General features: G+C 32.0%; 1 protein-coding gene across 6 annotated transcripts in view; it reads right to left on the reverse strand.

Annotated features, from left to right (window-relative positions):
* The window catches only part of LOC127719646 (piRNA biogenesis protein EXD1-like), a 154,825-nt gene that overhangs the window by 82,783 nt on the left and 54,943 nt on the right, over positions 1–17,099 (reverse strand). For 2 of the 6 annotated variants that reach the window (XM_052225875.1, XM_052225871.1), the window contains exons 2-3: positions 3,429–3,689; positions 176–256 (exon numbers count right to left, since the gene is read on the reverse strand). The exons of 1 other annotated variant lie outside the window; for it this stretch is intronic. In XM_052225875.1, the coding sequence (XP_052081835.1) occupies positions 176–256; positions 3,429–3,680 (333 nt within the window). In that variant the 5' untranslated portion in view covers positions 3,681–3,689. 3 more of the 6 variants (XM_052225872.1, XM_052225873.1, XM_052225874.1) reach the window with 3 other exon arrangements.

Raw genomic sequence — 17,099 nt, forward strand, 5'->3', positions numbered from 1 at the left:
AAACTGTTACCTTGTGAACTAGCACTTTCAAAATCCGGCTGAGCATGTCGGTCTAGTACAAAGAAGGGTTGATAACATGTTTTCGTCCTTGGATGCATTCAAATCTACCACTATCACTACGCACCACTAAACGTTAAACAAAATCAATCCTGCATCATTTATTTGTCATACATACCTGTGTGTCAAACACATTCTTCAGCTTAATTCCAAACTGGTGGTATAATGCAGCACTGTCACCTGCACACGAGTGAATAACCTAAAAAAAAGAGGAGTGACATAGTAGAATTGTGAATTTATTCATTTGAAAACGCATTACTATGAAGATTATAATTTAATAAAAGAGAGGCGAAAGATAAGATATTAAAAGAGTGACGGAAGATACTAAACGGATATATTTATTGAAGAATAAAAATACGCTATCATTATTGTTTAACTTCGCAGTCTGCTATAAATATAAAGTCATTTCACTAAATACAGTTTTTTTTAATCAAAGTTTAGTGACTGTTTAGAACTCATATATCCCATCGAACTTGAAATAAAGGATCAACAGATACATTCAAGTCTGCTTTTTTTTTCTTTTTTTTTGATATCAAAATTGACAATCAGGGTCCGTTGAGAACAAACCTTTAGGACAATAGAGATTATTTCAGCTTTCCAATTGTGAACTTTCTATTCTAGTAATAGTATATCAGCGCCTGGAAATTGAGTATATTTCTCCCAGATGATACGATATTCCAGATATTGCATTTCCTATCATGATTTTCTTGATACATGGTTGATGCTTACAAAGAAACAATTAAACCAAAAGTTCCAAGTGATGAAGTTGAAATCATCCCGTCAAATATTTTACGGACGCAATCACGAGTTGCTTGACAAACACTGAACATCTGTTAAACCGATGACGATGGGTACATGTATGTTTCAATTACCGTAACCACTATCTTGTCCTCTTTTCAACGAATGTGACATCCCAATTAAAGCTTGTCGCCGTGTTTGTACTGACATGGGCAACACGACGGGTACCTTATGTTGAGCAGGATCTGCATACCCTTTCGGAGCACTTGAGATCAGCTCCAATATTTGGATATACTTAGTCGAGCAAATAACAGTATTCGTTACATATTGGACTTTTCTTTCCTTGGTTTGTTGCAATAAATGTATTCATCTAGTCTATGGGACTATTGTTTAAATTGAGTTTTTATTAGTTTTGACCAAAAACAGTAATTATTCTTCACATTTTTACTCAGTCAGTCTTTGGTTTTTTATGCTATGTTTTATATATGACAGGCAAAAAATATAAAAAGGATATTCAAACTCATAAGTCGAAAAAGAGCTAACAATCGACAGCAGTATACAAAACACAACATATAAAGCTAAAGACTAAACAACACGAACCCCACCAAAGACTGGGGATGATCTCGGGTGCTCCGGAAGGGTGAGCAGATCCTGCTGCCCATGTGGCACCCGTCTTGTTGTTCATGTTAGTACAAACCCGGTAATAAGTCTAATTCGGTAGGTCACATTCGGGAAAAGGGGACGGCACTGTAGTTACGACATTAGGAACATATCCGCTATCATCTATGAATGATAGACCAAAGTCCGTTTTCAGAGACAAGGAAGCTGTGAAATGTCTATCATCTCTTCACGATATGCGAAAAAGCTTCAAATAATATTTTCTTTGTATGTAAATCGTACTACTACGAGTGTCTTGTAAAATAATTAGGTATAAATGAGCACTCAGGTATTTCCACATACAAAAACATATCATTTGACAAGGAAGAGATTTTGGCGAGTCCTTCATGGCTTCAATGAACATCACATTGAGCAGCAAATTTGAGTGCTTACCATGTTTGTATTGGATACCTAAGTTTCACAATATTCCGTACAAACAACGGTGAATTGACGGCTAATCTGCATGTTCTACAAAGGTGTCAAAGGATTTTTCAACCCTATATACCACCATTCCCCATGTGTAATTGAAAATCGTCTTAAAGAAATAATCCACACTGCTTTTCAATATAAAAATGGTAGCATACTCTATAAATTTATTGCTTTGGGATACCATACGGCATATTTTGTTAATACTTAACAAAAAGGCAAACCATGCAACACAGAGGAACAAGTGATCAGTATGCTGGTTTATTATTGACAACATATTGGTTGAATTTGGAGGTAGACTTTTTCAACAAATTGTCGGCATTCCTATTGCAACGAGCTGTGCTCGACCTCTTCTTATTTTCATATGAGTCGGAGTTTCTTCAGACACTTGTCAAAACAATAAAATCAAAGAAGCCAGATCATTCAATTTCACATTCAGATATATTGATGATGTTCTTTCCATTTACAATCCAAACTTTTCTGATTGGGTTCCATTAATATATCATCCAGAACTAGAAATTAAAGAAAAAACAGAAACGGCTTCCTCCGCCTCATGTTTAGACTTATACTTTGAATTTGACATTAGCGGTCATCTCAATACCAGAATCTATGACAAACGAGACAATTTTCATTTTAAAATTATAAATTTCCGCCACCCTAGCAACAATATACCAACATCACATGCATTTCCATACTTATTCGGTATTCAAAAGCTTGCAGCTGCTACTCAGATTTTATAAAACGTAATCAGTATCTGTGCAGAAAGTTGATGAACCAGGGTTATGTCAAGAACGTCTCGTCCTTTTTCTAAAACAAAGTTCATCGGAAGATACTGCGACCTTGTTGATAAATATTCCGTATCAACTTCACAAATAATACATGATGGTCTTGGAGTATAGATTCTAGGTTCTAGGTTCTGACGTTGTTTATCACCTTAATTGCGTGTTATAGTGTTCTTTTTATTTGTATTTATATATTTTTAACAGTTACTGTTTAGTCCATTTTTGGTAAAATATTTTTGCCGTGGTTCGTTATTTATACATCCCCTCATTGTGTTATTGTGCTATGGACATTTTTGTATTCTTGTCTTTCATTTTTTCCTATGTACTAAGGAGTGTCTATATGCCATTTTGTTTTTCTTTGTTGAAAAAGTTGTTTGTTTGTATAGTGATTAAGATTATAACACAATGTTGACTGCTGTACCTAATTTTGACCTTTTTCCCTGTCATGTCTGTTTATTTTGCTCACACATTGTTGTCAATATAATTGAATTCTATGCGACTGTCATACAAGTGAGAGGTTTAGCAGTATGACAGTTGTTTTTCATTTGTTTGATGTGTTTGAGCTTTTGATTTTGCCATTTGATAAAGGACTTTCCGTTTTCCATGGATTCCGTTATTTTAGTTATTTCACGATTTACCCTCATATCAAGCCTGTGAAAACAATTAAAAAATCATTCGACTGAAAGATTGAAAAAGATTGATAAAGACAGGTTGATTCTCAGTATCAGACAAATATTACATTTGAATATGATGAAAATATTATTTTACCTTTACAGGCTTGTCAGATTGCAAAATATCTTTGAGCTTCCCTTTCCTTAACAAATCTTTGTTTGTTGCAATATCAAATATATAAACTTTGTCATCCACTGTTCCAATCTGTAACAAAGTCAAAGGACCATCTTTTCCCAAATTGATCCCTTCGGCATCCATGGCTATGAAGTCACACTTAGATAAAAGATCAACGATACGCACACATCTATCTATTTCTGTAATGATCTCTACATTACTACTGGAGGCCATGGCTAAATTCTAAAAGAAAGTAATAAAAAGACAATAAGGTATTAGCATACTAAAATTGAGAATGGAAATGGGGAATGTGTCAAAGAGACAACGACCCGACCATAGAGCAGGCAACAGCCGAAGGCCACCAATGGGTCTTCAATGCAGCGAGAAACTCCCGCACCCGGAGGCGTCCTTCAGCCAACATACTGTCTATTTTACAATAAAAGTTGTAAATCGCAGGAAACCTAGAATAAAATTATCATGTCTATCAAAACCAAACTCTCTGAAATTCAAAGTGTGACAAGATATAATGAAAAACAACCGCTGACCATTATAGATCTTCTATGTACCAGTTTTATTGTCGATATTACAAAGTGCAGTTCAAAATATTGTTTATCAAATTAGAAACGCTACGTCGTCATTTTCGTGTTTATTTTTGTAGATTCTTTTTTGGCCTGGTAATGACAGAAAAAGACAGGAGGAAATGTTATATTCTATCCAAATTTTTAAAAATACAGGACAATGCAGGAAATACTTGTGCAGAGGAATGAAAATATATTTTCGCTCTACCGAAAACTTAATGGTCGCCTCTATCTGTTAGGGCAATCCAACAAATATATACAGACGACAATTATGTCTTATATGTGAAAATAAGAAAATGTGGTATGATTGCCAATGAGACAATTCTTCACCAGAGACCGAATGAAATAGAAGTTTACAACTATAGGTCACCACACGGCCTTCAACAATGATCAAAACCCATACCGCATAGTCAGCTATAAAAGGCAGCGAAATGACAAATAGAGAAAACTATCGGCCTGATTTATGTACAAACATCAGAAATCGCACTTTTTCATTTGCATAGATTTCATTCAAGTGGTAATTACTAAAAGCATTGATTAAAAAGAGATACTGAGTTATTATTCTTTCATTCAATGTCAAATATACTGATGATGTTCTGTCACTCAATAACCAACATTTAAAATAAAGTTTCATATATCCTGGAGACCTTACGATTAAGGATATTACCAAAACAGAAATATCTTAATCTTTTTCTTCAACCTATAATTTACAACCAACGTGATACATTCAATTTTCATATGGTCAACTTCCCATTTCACAGCAGTAACATACTTTCTGCTCCATGGTATGGCGTTTACATATCTCAGTTATTAAGTTACGCTCGTGCATGTTCACACTATACGTACTTCATTAACGGGGTTTGTTCCTTATAAAAAGGAGTCAACATGAGAAAAAACGACTGAAATCGACACTGCATTTGTTTAAAATTCTCCATTACAAATTGATGTTTCTATGTCTAAACTCACTACTGACATGTTTTCGTGTTCGTAGATGTTAGGATAGCAGTATAGTCGTCTGATCTTTAATTTTACCGATTGTGTCCTATTCCAAATGTGACATTTTATTGAGTGTGAATTTGCATGGCGGGTGATGCATGCATAGCAGTTAACGCTTATAATTCTGCTCCATGGTATGGCGTTTACATATCTCAGTTATTAAGTTACGCTCGTGCATGTTCACACTATACGTACTTCATTAACGGGGTTTGTTCCTTATAAAAAGGAGTCAACATGAGAAAAAACGGCTGAAATCGACACTGCATTTGTTTAAAATTCTCCATTACAAATTGATGTTTCTATGTCTAAACTCACAACTGACATGTTTGCGTGTTCGTAGATGTTAGGATAGAGTATGGGCGTCTGATCTTTAATTTTACCGATTGTGTCCTATTCCAAATGTGACATTTTATTGAGTGTGAATTTGCATGGCGGGTGATGCATGCATAGCAGTTAACGCTTATCATGTCGACTTATTCGGTCCTGCTCCTTTTGGAGGTCATGCAATTCTACCAGTTTTTGTTTGTTACCTTAATTTGTCTTTTCCTAATCGATTTACGAGATTGAATATCGATAAACTACTGCCGCCAGAATTTATTGAACCAGCGAATCAACGACACAAAGTATAACTCTAGTTGCCTTTATAATGTTTTGTAATCATTTGTCCTTTCGTTGTTTTTATTTTTGGCCATGGTGTTGTCCATTTAATGGAAAGTACCATTGGCATCTTTTCTCTTTTTTTTTTGTATCAGCACCAAGTCTAACATCGAGTTATATAATTCAACAGACAGAATTAGACATCATTTTGACACAAAGCTGTAAATCAAGACAACCCCGACGATATTTCAAAATGGGAAAGTCACATGTAGAGGAAGTTAACAAATTTCTGCTAAGAGGAATGTTATATTTTAGTATAGTTCTACCCGTACTATCTACATAAAATGTATGCGATTATGGGGGGGGGGGGGGGTTTATTTAGACAAAAACATCTACTTTCTAATCGTTTGGAAAGTATTAATATCCAAATTGATACTTTATTATTATTTAGCGAACGAAAAGAAACAAAGAAAACTTATATTGAAGACTCTTTTTAAAAACACTCATCAGAGGCACAATTTTACATCGTTTGAAAATTCAGTTTACAACAAACCTAAATGAAAGAGACTGTTAACCCTTTGCTCTAAATTCAAATATAATTGGTCAATTGGCAGAAGGTATCACAGAAGTTAACCACAAATATGATCGATGATGTCACTGAAAATAGAAAAAAATGACAAAAAAGGGGTTCAAGATTTCAAAGATCAAGTGTACAACCCTTTGCTGCTATAATGCTTCAATAACAATTTATAATCCTTATTCTTTCATTTCAATAAAATGACAAACCAACCATAGCCAGAAGTATATGTGAATTCTGAAGATATGGGGTAAACATTATTTAGAAGTTAACCCAACGATAGAAAGATACCAAACGTCGTTCGGCGAACTGACAGTCATCTCAACAATTAAACAATGTGTATGGAATATGAATATGAAAAGCTCCTAATAAACCTTTTTCTGGAAAACGTATAAAAAAAAGAGATATTAACATATGCAGATTTATTGTTTTTTCCCCTTCGATTTGTTGGACTTTAAGCTGTTTGTACAATTTTCTTTTCGTAGTACTGGTTTTGACATAAAATACGATTTCCTCACAATTTGATTCCCATGCGTTCCTCACAGAATTTTCTAATTGAACTGTTTGTCGATTTTATTATACTGATTTATCTTAGCAACAGTTAACATGTTTCTATGATTACGGAGTGATCGGATAGATTTTCAAAAGTAATAGACTAATCAAGACAAATTTTGGTCCTTACTGGCTTTCAGAAAAGAATATATTTCTTGCATTTGAAAAGAACTACAGATACTTTGACCAGAACCCTCATCATCAATCATCATTAATACCCTAAAAGGCATATAAAAAGTCTTGAGTCGGACAAGACTATGTATATTTGAATATCGGATATTTGAAACTATTTCTGTTAGACATATGATCCAACCTTATTTGCTTTCAGATCTTTTTTAACTTCTTCGCAGCTGTCGTATTGTGAACAGTTATGTTTGCTTACATGTTAGAAAGCGGATTGGGTTATCAAATATATATTGAAAAAAGATCATAAATGTACTACTTACTTTACGATGATTTTTTATCCAGTATTTTATTTAAAGATACTATGGAGGACCCGTTCGAATGTGGTCATCACCCGTAATTCAAAGGAATCTCAAATGCATCATTGCATCAAATTCCTATAACAATTCCTTTATACATGTGTGTTTTTTGGTAATATTTCGCCCTTTTTCATCAATATTGTATATGCAGTATTTTCTATAATACATGTAAATACAAAAAACAAAACTCACCCTTTTGTATAATTCCAACAAATGGACTCCTTCTCAGATAACAAAATTTTCACTTACCAATATTGGCAACTATTCAAATCCCAAGTTTTAAAATATATGGTCTCTCGTAATAAAGTCATCGTAAATAATAGGCTGGTAATTTTTTTTTTAAATATGACATTTGGCTTTTTGGAAACCGTGTTTTGCTAATCATAAGCATTGATCCGCACAATTTAAATATAACTCTATTGTTTTTAACGTCAATTATGTATTCACCAATAAAGATCTTTTTTATTGATAGCAAATTTCAAACCGTTTAAAGAAAATAATTTGTGTTCGTACAATATGTATCATATCGATTGCAAAGTCTCAACCGATGTATTTGTGCAATTATTACCTGTTCTCTTTTTGTTCTTTTGTAAAAGTATTAAAGACTGAATCTTCCCAACAAATGTACCATTTAACGACAACATCAATTATTTCGTTATACTACTGTGCTGCTTATATGCAAATATCATTATTTCTTCCAACCTAACTATGATTAAAGCACACAGTACTCTTTTTAAGATATAATGTAACCGAATAAATATATATTAATTAAAGTTATGTGCACCGGTATGTTAGCATAATAACGTGTCTTTGTATATATGTAATATAAGTAATACACGAATTAAGTTATCTGTTTTTCATTAAATTAGTTTAAACTGATTTTAAGAAATTGCCATTCGATGATCGCTTTCGACGAAGCAGTGGTAAATAATATATTTTTTTCTTATTTTATTTCTATTTATGAAATTTATAATTTTAACCCGAATATTTGATTTTGTTTCATAATTTGACGTGTATTTGCGTGCACAATGAAAATTTGTTTTTATCTTATAGATTGTTTGTGTGTTACCTGCAGTGACATAGAAAGACAGTAACTGTTGAACTTTACTATGCGTTTGTCTTTAATAAAATAAAAGCTTTGTCGATCATCGTCAGGCAAGCTGATCCTATATACAGGTGTTGATTTTATTTTGTAAATAATTAATATTCGTCTGAATTTATGAATTTTAGAACATAATTACATTAACAACTTACTGATAGAAAGATAAAAAAAAATGACACCGCCCTAAACGACCTTAGTTTTGTAGATTCTGTCGATACATATATTACGTAGGACTCAAATCTATAGTGAAATCCAGATCTATGGAAGGGTTAAAATCTATGGTAGATTTCAAATCTATGGCAAATGTAATGATACAAACGCCATAAAAATCATAAATCTATGGCAGTTTTTTTTTCTCAATATCTATGGCAGATTTTGAAATTGTGAAATTTTCTTGGAAAAGAGTTAACTATAACGTCACAATTAAAAACGTCATATTACGTTGTCGCTGCCGCTGACGATTGCAGAATACATAGATTCGAATACCGTTCAACAAATAAGGTTTTCTAATATTGAAGGGAAAGAACATATCACTTCCTCACTAAGAAAATTTCTTTCAGAATCTATTTGTTGATACGAGAATCGACGTCTGTCGGCAGAACGGATCAACTTTTCTAGTCGTGTCGTCGTATTTTACTTTTTTATTGAAGGAAGTCTTGTATAGGCGACAGCTCTAATTCCGCGCCAAGTCTGTTTTCCTGAATCAGATGTTCCGAATATTATTGTTCAGCACGATAAGGTACAAGAGTTTATTGAAACAGTTTCAATTGCGAGTTATACAACTGACCACCGAGTGAGTAGTAATTAGTTAATGTTTACATGTACATGTACACATAAAGTGAACTATCAATATCACAGACATAGTTTAAATCGCCTGATCAATTATGTCTCAACAACAACAACAAATAACCAGTTTTATTTCTACTGCTAAAGTCGATAAATACAAGTAATGTCGAGGAATCAACATTTACAGAGAAAACTGGTGATAAACAAAATATCTCAAATCCAGCAAAACGTCTCCACACTTGTCTCTCTAGCTCCTCGGATCATAACTTTTGTATAGAAATGAACTTGACGAAATTAGGCTGTCCCTGAAAAAGTGTACCAAAAAAATCAGACCTAACAGATTGTCACCGAGATATTTAAACAATTTTCTGAAAACCTCAAAAAGCAAATTAAGAAAGATATAATGTCAGAAGTCAAGTCAAAGTCGATAAACTAAAAACCCATTACGATTCCAAAATATCTCATCTACATGACAAATTAAACACCATTGAGTTTGAAAACGGAAATCTTCTAGAAACAAATGCTAGCCTACACTCTGATCTTCGTAAAATGCGGGACGTCGTTGATGAAAATAACAAGATAGCTACTGAAAGTATTCGATTGGGTAACTGGAACGAACAATACTCATGCAAAAAAAAATGTGAAAATATACCAATTACCAGGAAATCGAAATGAAGAGCTACCACATTCTCTTCTTAACGAACGAAAGAACAAAGTTAAATTAGACATCAACCCGTCTGAAATTGTTGCAATGCATAGAATACCAGGAAAAGAAGGGAGTCCAAGGCCCATCCTCATAAATTTTTTTAGAATGGATACCAAAATTACACTCCTGCGTAAATAGAACAGTATAAACGAAGCACTCAAAGTTAAAATTGGTGATGATATTACAAAACTCAACCAGGGTCTCTTAAATAGACTATACCAACATGACAATATTGTGAGTTCCTGGTGTTTCAATTTTCATGTATATGGATCAGACGAGGAAGGAACTAGACATCCGTTCGAAATATTTGATGACATAGCCAAAAAACTGAGAAAATAATATGTGTGTAAATTGACTTCAATAACATGCTTTCCATATTTGTTTTTATATTGTCAAGTACCATATGTCTCTTTATATAATTTTTGTTCATTCATCATTATTTATTGTCGATAACACAAGTTTGAACCTTGGGTTGATAGTTGTCTCTTTGGCAATATCATACCACATCACTTTTTTTATCTTGTAATATTTTCCGGACAATGTACGTTTCTTACGTATTTGGTTTAAATTTTTAAAAAACTCATATTTCCAGTTTGCTTGCAGATTGTAAACATACACATTTTATTATTTACATCCATAGGTAATACGTTTTTATGTAAGATTAAATAGTGTCCCCCATGTAATTATGTCCCATGGACAAAATTTCACGGATATGACCTTTGAAATTTTGTACAGGACAGAATTTTATTATAAAATATTGTCCACTTCTGTGTAAAAGTGTCTTTTGAAAAGATATTCTATTTTGACCTTTTTTGGATATTTTTTTCATTTTGAAATCATGTTCAAATTGCATAAAAGTCTTGTCTGAAACCAAATAATTTAATTTACAATAAATAATAAGACTAAATCGACATTTGTTTTTAAATATACAGTAGGAATCAATGAATTGTTTTAACATCTTTGGATTTTTTTTTTACTTATCTTATTACAGGTCTTATTAACCCCAAGATGGCATCCACTCTCATTATGGCATAGGTACAACACCTGTTTCAGTTTGTCCTTATGAATAACAAGTTTTAATATTTTCTCCTGTGTTTTTTTGTCATCATGTATATAAAACATTTCATTGCTTTTAATTTTAAATTGCTTGGCCTTCCTTCTAAATGATCTTCTATCATTATTATTAAACTCTGGAGGGTATTGACCATCAAACAAAAAGTCATATAGCTGTTTATATTCACCACTTTCCATTTTTGTTCACATCTGTGTTGTCTTGATTTATATTTCAATTATGATTTAACTAATTGATTAAAACATTTCCCTTCTTAAGGGACAGAAAAAAAAGCTACGCTATGAAAAATTCATCCATGAAATTATGTCCAAGTACTAGGGACAATTTTTCACTAAGGGAGACACTATTTTATAGTTTACAAATGTGATATTCTGTCCCGTGAACGAAATTTCACAGATGAACTGTGAAATATAGTTCAAGAAGACACAATTTCATGGGACACTTTTTTGGCTTACATTTACACATGATATTTACACACAAACAACTGACAAATGGTTGCACTATAACCGGATGTTACCTACATTTGTCTTGAGACATATACAATTACCAAAATATAAAAAATAGACAATCAAAATGTGTTTCTTACTTCTGCACTCGTAAATTGAAACTTATGTCAAGTTTACAAATCCGTCACGCATATAAAATAGATGTAAGTCTAGTCAATTTCACTGTGTAGTATTCGATTTTTGTCTAAAAATTCAGGCTATGTGTTATCCTACTTTTGCTTATATATGTTTGCTTTTTTTTTCTGTCTCTTTTACATTTTACTTTGCAAATATTACCCCACATCTTTGTAACTCTAAAACAAAGGTTATTGCATGAACACAGACCTTGCTCATGTTTTTTTTTCAATACTATTACAGTATCACCAAGAAAAGCGTCAATTGATACTGTTAATATCTGTTATTTGTCCATGTTTTCCTCTGGTATATATGTTATGTATGTTTTGTCTTGTACTTTCTCTCGTCTAGTTTTGAGTGTCCTGTCAATCAATGTCAGCTGTTGGTCCGTGTTTCAATGGTCTGTACAAAGTGTACAGCATGGGCTTATGTTTGAGTATATATTCATTATTAGTTTTGATAGTTTTGTCTGATCAATGTTTTTAACATTAATCTGTAAATTTGTAAACTATATTAATCACAACATAATTCTCCCTATAATCATAAAAAATGTTTTTATCCTCAGTAGTATTATACAGTTTTTGTAACTGACGGCAGGAATTGAGCAAAATCCAGGTCCAGATCAGAGTAATAAAAAGAATTTGAAAATGGTACACAATAATGTGTGTAGTTTACTTCCTAAGTTATACCTCATTAACAATAAACTACATGAGTATGACATTATTTGTATATCAGAATCTCATCTTGACAAGTCAATTATTGATGACCAAATTAAATTAAATGGGTTTCATAAACCAATAAGGTTAGATAGAAATGGACATGGTGGAGGTGTGACCATTTTTGTGAAAAATAGTCTACATTTTATTTTACGGAATGACCTATCCGTAAGCAATCTTGAATTACTTTGGGTTGATGTGAGGAATTGTAGTAATGAAAAATTTTTAGTTGGTGTATTATACCGGCCTCCAAACTCAAATTCTTATATATGGGACTTATTTAGTGAGTCAGTAGATAAAAAACTTGATTGTAATTTGCCACTTTTCCTTTGTGGTGATTTTAATTGCGATATGTTGCCAAACACAAGTAACTCTTTTAAAAAGTTACTTAACCGTTTAAATTTAGAAAACGATGTTTGGTAGTCTACCAACTTTACAACCCAAACTGAAACTTGTATTGATTTATGTGTGACAAATCGCAAAAACTTGATTAAATCAGTTACTGTTCTTACTCCGATATGCAGTTCTCATTCTCCTGTTTCAGTTGAAATTTCATTTAAAACTTTTAAACAACACTCGTTTAAAAGACAATTTCGAGATTTCAAACGGCAGAATATGAGGGTCTTAAAAACCAGTTGATCGAAACAGACTGGGATGATGTAGTTTTTATTTCAAATAATATAAATGATGTTTATACGAACTTTTTCAAAACATTTGAAAGTACTGTCAATAGATATATACCTACTAAAACTATTACAGTACGACCAAATGATACACCATTTATAAACAACTTTATAAGAAACAAGATAAGACATCGTAATAGAATTCACCATAAAGCGAAAACTTCAAATAGTCCAGATCACTGGAAAAAATTTCTAGAAATTCGTAATGAAATTATCAGTTTAGTTAGAAAGGCAAAAGATTACTATAAGTGCAAAATGACATCACAACTTATTGATAAAAATATTCCTCCTGGTAAATGGTGGCGCATTGCCAAGTCTGTGTCAAGTTTGACAAAAAAACAGAGATTCACCCACTCTTTTAGAACATGATGGCCAAATTTTTATTCATCCATTGGACAAATCAGAGATCCTGAACAATCATTTCGCTAATATAGCTAATATTGATATGGAACCAGAAGTTCCTGATAACAACGAGCCTCCTCCGTGTCATTTAAACAAATTCGTCATCACTGAGAAAGAAATTTTAGACCAGCTAAACATTTTGAATATAAATAAACCAGCTGGACCTGATGGTATCAGTCCTAGAATTTTAAAAGAGTTTGCTAGCTTTATTTCTAAACCATTTACTAAATTATTTAATATGTCTCTTTCAGTTAAACAGGTTACATTGTTATGGAAAATTGCACATGTTAATCCTATTTTCAAAGGAAAAAGTAGTCTACATTCAGCTCTTAACAATCGTTCAATTTCTGTTACTAGTATTGTTTGTAAGATTATGGAAAAGGTTCTTTTTAAACACTTGTATAATTATATGAGGAGTAATAACCTTTTTGTCAAAGTTTCAATCTGGATTCTAGCCAGGTGACTCTACTGTTAATTAGTTAATTGAAATATATCATAAAATTATCAGTAATATGGATTGTGGGAGGGATGTAAGGTTTGTATTTTGTGATGTATCTTGAGTTTTTGATAAAGTTTGGCATAAAGGACTTTTGATTAAACTTAAACAATCTGGCTTAAATGATCAGCTCTTGTCTTGGATAGAAAGTTATCTTTCAGATCGTCAACAAAAGGTAGTTTCAGAAAGCTGTTCATCAACTCTTAGAAGTATACATGCAGGTGTCCCTCAGGGATCGGTTTTTGGACCCTTTCTGTTTCTAATGTATATAAATGATATAGTAAATGACATTGTTAATGATATTAGACTTTTTGCAGAGGACACCTCTTTATTTGTTATAGTAGACGATGATCATGCTGTAGCAGCTGCTTCTTTGACTGATGACTTAGATGTTATCTCAAATTGGGCAAAATCATGGGCTGTTCAATTTAAATCAATGAAAACAAGAAATATTGTATTTGCTAGAAGGGAAAGGGAGCATCCACCTGTATTTTTTAGGATAAATGGTGAAGAGGTTGAGAAAATAAGTAACCATTGGTGGCCTTCGGCTGTTGTCTGCTCTATGGTCGGGTTGTTGTCTCTTTGACACATTCCCCATTTCCATTCTCAATTTTATTCACTGTCATCTTGGGATAACATTTCAGTCATCAGCTTCATGGAACACACATATTCATAATATTTATAAAAAAACATGTTCTTGTTTATCTGTGCTTCGAATAGTTAAACATTTATTAGACAGGAATTCACTTATACGTATTTATTATGCTTTTATTAGACCTATATTAGAGTATGGTGATGTTGTTTGGGGTAATTGCTCCCAGCTTCTTGAAAATATTCGAATAGAAGTTGCTAGAATTATAACTGGACTACGGCGTAATACCTCAAGACAAAAACTTTATATTGAATTAGGATTAGAAACTCTGGAGAATAGACGAAATAAACATAAGCTTATATTGTTTTATAAAATATTAAATGGGATGACACCTGCATACTTATATAAGTTAGTCTAGCCAAATTTTCCCAGACGAACACCTTATACTTTGAGGAATGAAAATAATACTTTTCACCCTCCTCTTGCTAGAACTAGCTCTTACTTTAATACTTTCATTCTTTCCACTATAAGACTTTGGAATAGTCTTCCTCTAAGTATACAAAAATCCCAAAGTTTATGTATAGTTAGGTAGACTGGACAAGTTTTATAGGACTGGTGATATATTTAAACCTTTCAATTTTGGGATAAGGAAACATAATATAAGTCATTGTCAACTCAGAAATAATGCTAGCAACTTAAAATCTCATTTGTTTAATCAGTTCTTATCAGAGAACACTATTTGTGCAAACTGTAATCACCCTGTTGAGGATAACCAGCATTTCTTTTTTATCAGCCCTAAGTACAATGATGTAAGACAGATTTTACTTGATTCCATTTACTCAATTGTTGATAATGTTGACATAAATATTGATTTATTACTTTTTCGAAACAGATTATTTTCATATGATATGAATATTGCTATTTTTAAATCTGTTCAGAAATATATCAGTGACACTCACCGTTTTATTTTAAATTTTCTTAATTTTTGTTTTATTTAGTGTTTATTATTTTTATTTTTTCATTTCTTTCCTTTTTTTCCTTTCATCATTAATTCATTTATTCCACTAAGTAAGCTTAGTGTCTCTTCCAAACCTTATATATATATATTTCTAATGACTTATAAAGGATATTTACATGTCTCTAGGTACTTGAATAAATGATGATTAATTGCCTACAAACTTAAATATACTTTACATTTAGTAATTAACACTGTAAATATATATTTGCTTGTGTGTGCTCATAAGTAGCATACATTTTCCACTATATCATATTATTGTAAATACAGTTGTTAATATTTGATTTATACCTTGTACATGTAATATGGAGAGAGCCTTTATAGGCTGTGCCTGTTGCTCAATCCTTTTCATATCTTAATGAATAAAATACGTTTAAAATCAAACAGTATAAAGTATAAATATACTGTAAACGTGCTTGACGCAGATCAACAAAATATCCAAGTTGAAGCGTCAAGTTCCAGAATTATTGGAAAGTCCCTTTTGAATTTATTCTGATAATGCAGATGTGAAAATGTAAATTTATTGTTGAAAATAGTGAAAATAATGTAATCTGAAATGAACATTTCGTCCTTAGATTATCGGCTTCTGTATTACAGAATGATTTTATATTTTGTCAGGGACTTTATCATGATGTTTTTACTGTCTAAGCGATTTTTATATCTGCTGGACGGTCAATTCCTGTTAGACGATACTTTGATTTGTATATGCATACTGAGCATTGGATGTTTCTTCAATGTCTATTAATGAGTTTGGACTACTTTTAACTACATCACCTGTAACTCTCTGTAATCTTGTAATCAAACTGTAAAAAACACAGATTTTTATTGTGTATTTTCTTTGGTATTGTGATATGTGTCAATTTGATAGTAAGCGTATCTTATCATAACTTTACGACGTTCATTAAAAAAAACTGTTGGAAATATTGAGCGCAACATTTCATCATCTGTGATATAAGTTATTTTTATCATAAAATATTGATATATTTTTGGACATTTTCGTGTTTTGTCAGTTTGCAGTTTATTTTTATATTTTCAATATAATTCTCAATTTCTCATTAAATCTGGCTTAGTTGAAGTTTATAAATTTACATAATAATTCCTCCCCGTTTCTAATATTTTACCTTGATCTTCAGTTATTCTATGTATGTTGGCGTTTGCTTTTGTTGTAGTTCAGTGTTTCTGTCATTCCGTTGTTTTCCTCTTTTTAGTTTGTTACCCGGATTTGTTTTCGCTGAATCGAATTATGACTATTGAACAGCGGTATACTACGTATACTGTTGCCTTTATTTCCCCTTTACTGTCCCTAATAGCAGTAATATTTTTCCTTGTCTGTTTAGATTTCTCTAATCCCAAAAAAATATTTTGTATTTTTTTCGCCTTTTTCTATCCAATTAACTCTTAATATTATTTGTGCCCCTTATATTTTATCAGAATATAGAGTTTGTAGCGTTTCTTCGGTTTTCTTTATTGAATCTATTATGTTCGGCAAATTATTTTTCTTTTCATCAAGATTGATATTATGAATTTCATTTAAAAGTTTTTGTTCTTGTTCTAATTTTTCAATTTCATCTCTTTTATGTTTAGCTTTAATTTTACAATGTTCAATAGTTGTCTCCTTTACCTCTATTTCAAACAGATCCCACACGATTGCTAAGCTTTTTCGGTTTCTTAATTTTTCATA

This window comes from Mytilus californianus, unplaced genomic scaffold (assembly GCF_021869535.1).
Source record: "Mytilus californianus isolate M0D057914Y unplaced genomic scaffold, xbMytCali1.0.p SCAF_11, whole genome shotgun sequence".
Lineage (NCBI taxonomy): Eukaryota > Metazoa > Mollusca > Bivalvia > Mytilida > Mytilidae > Mytilus > Mytilus californianus.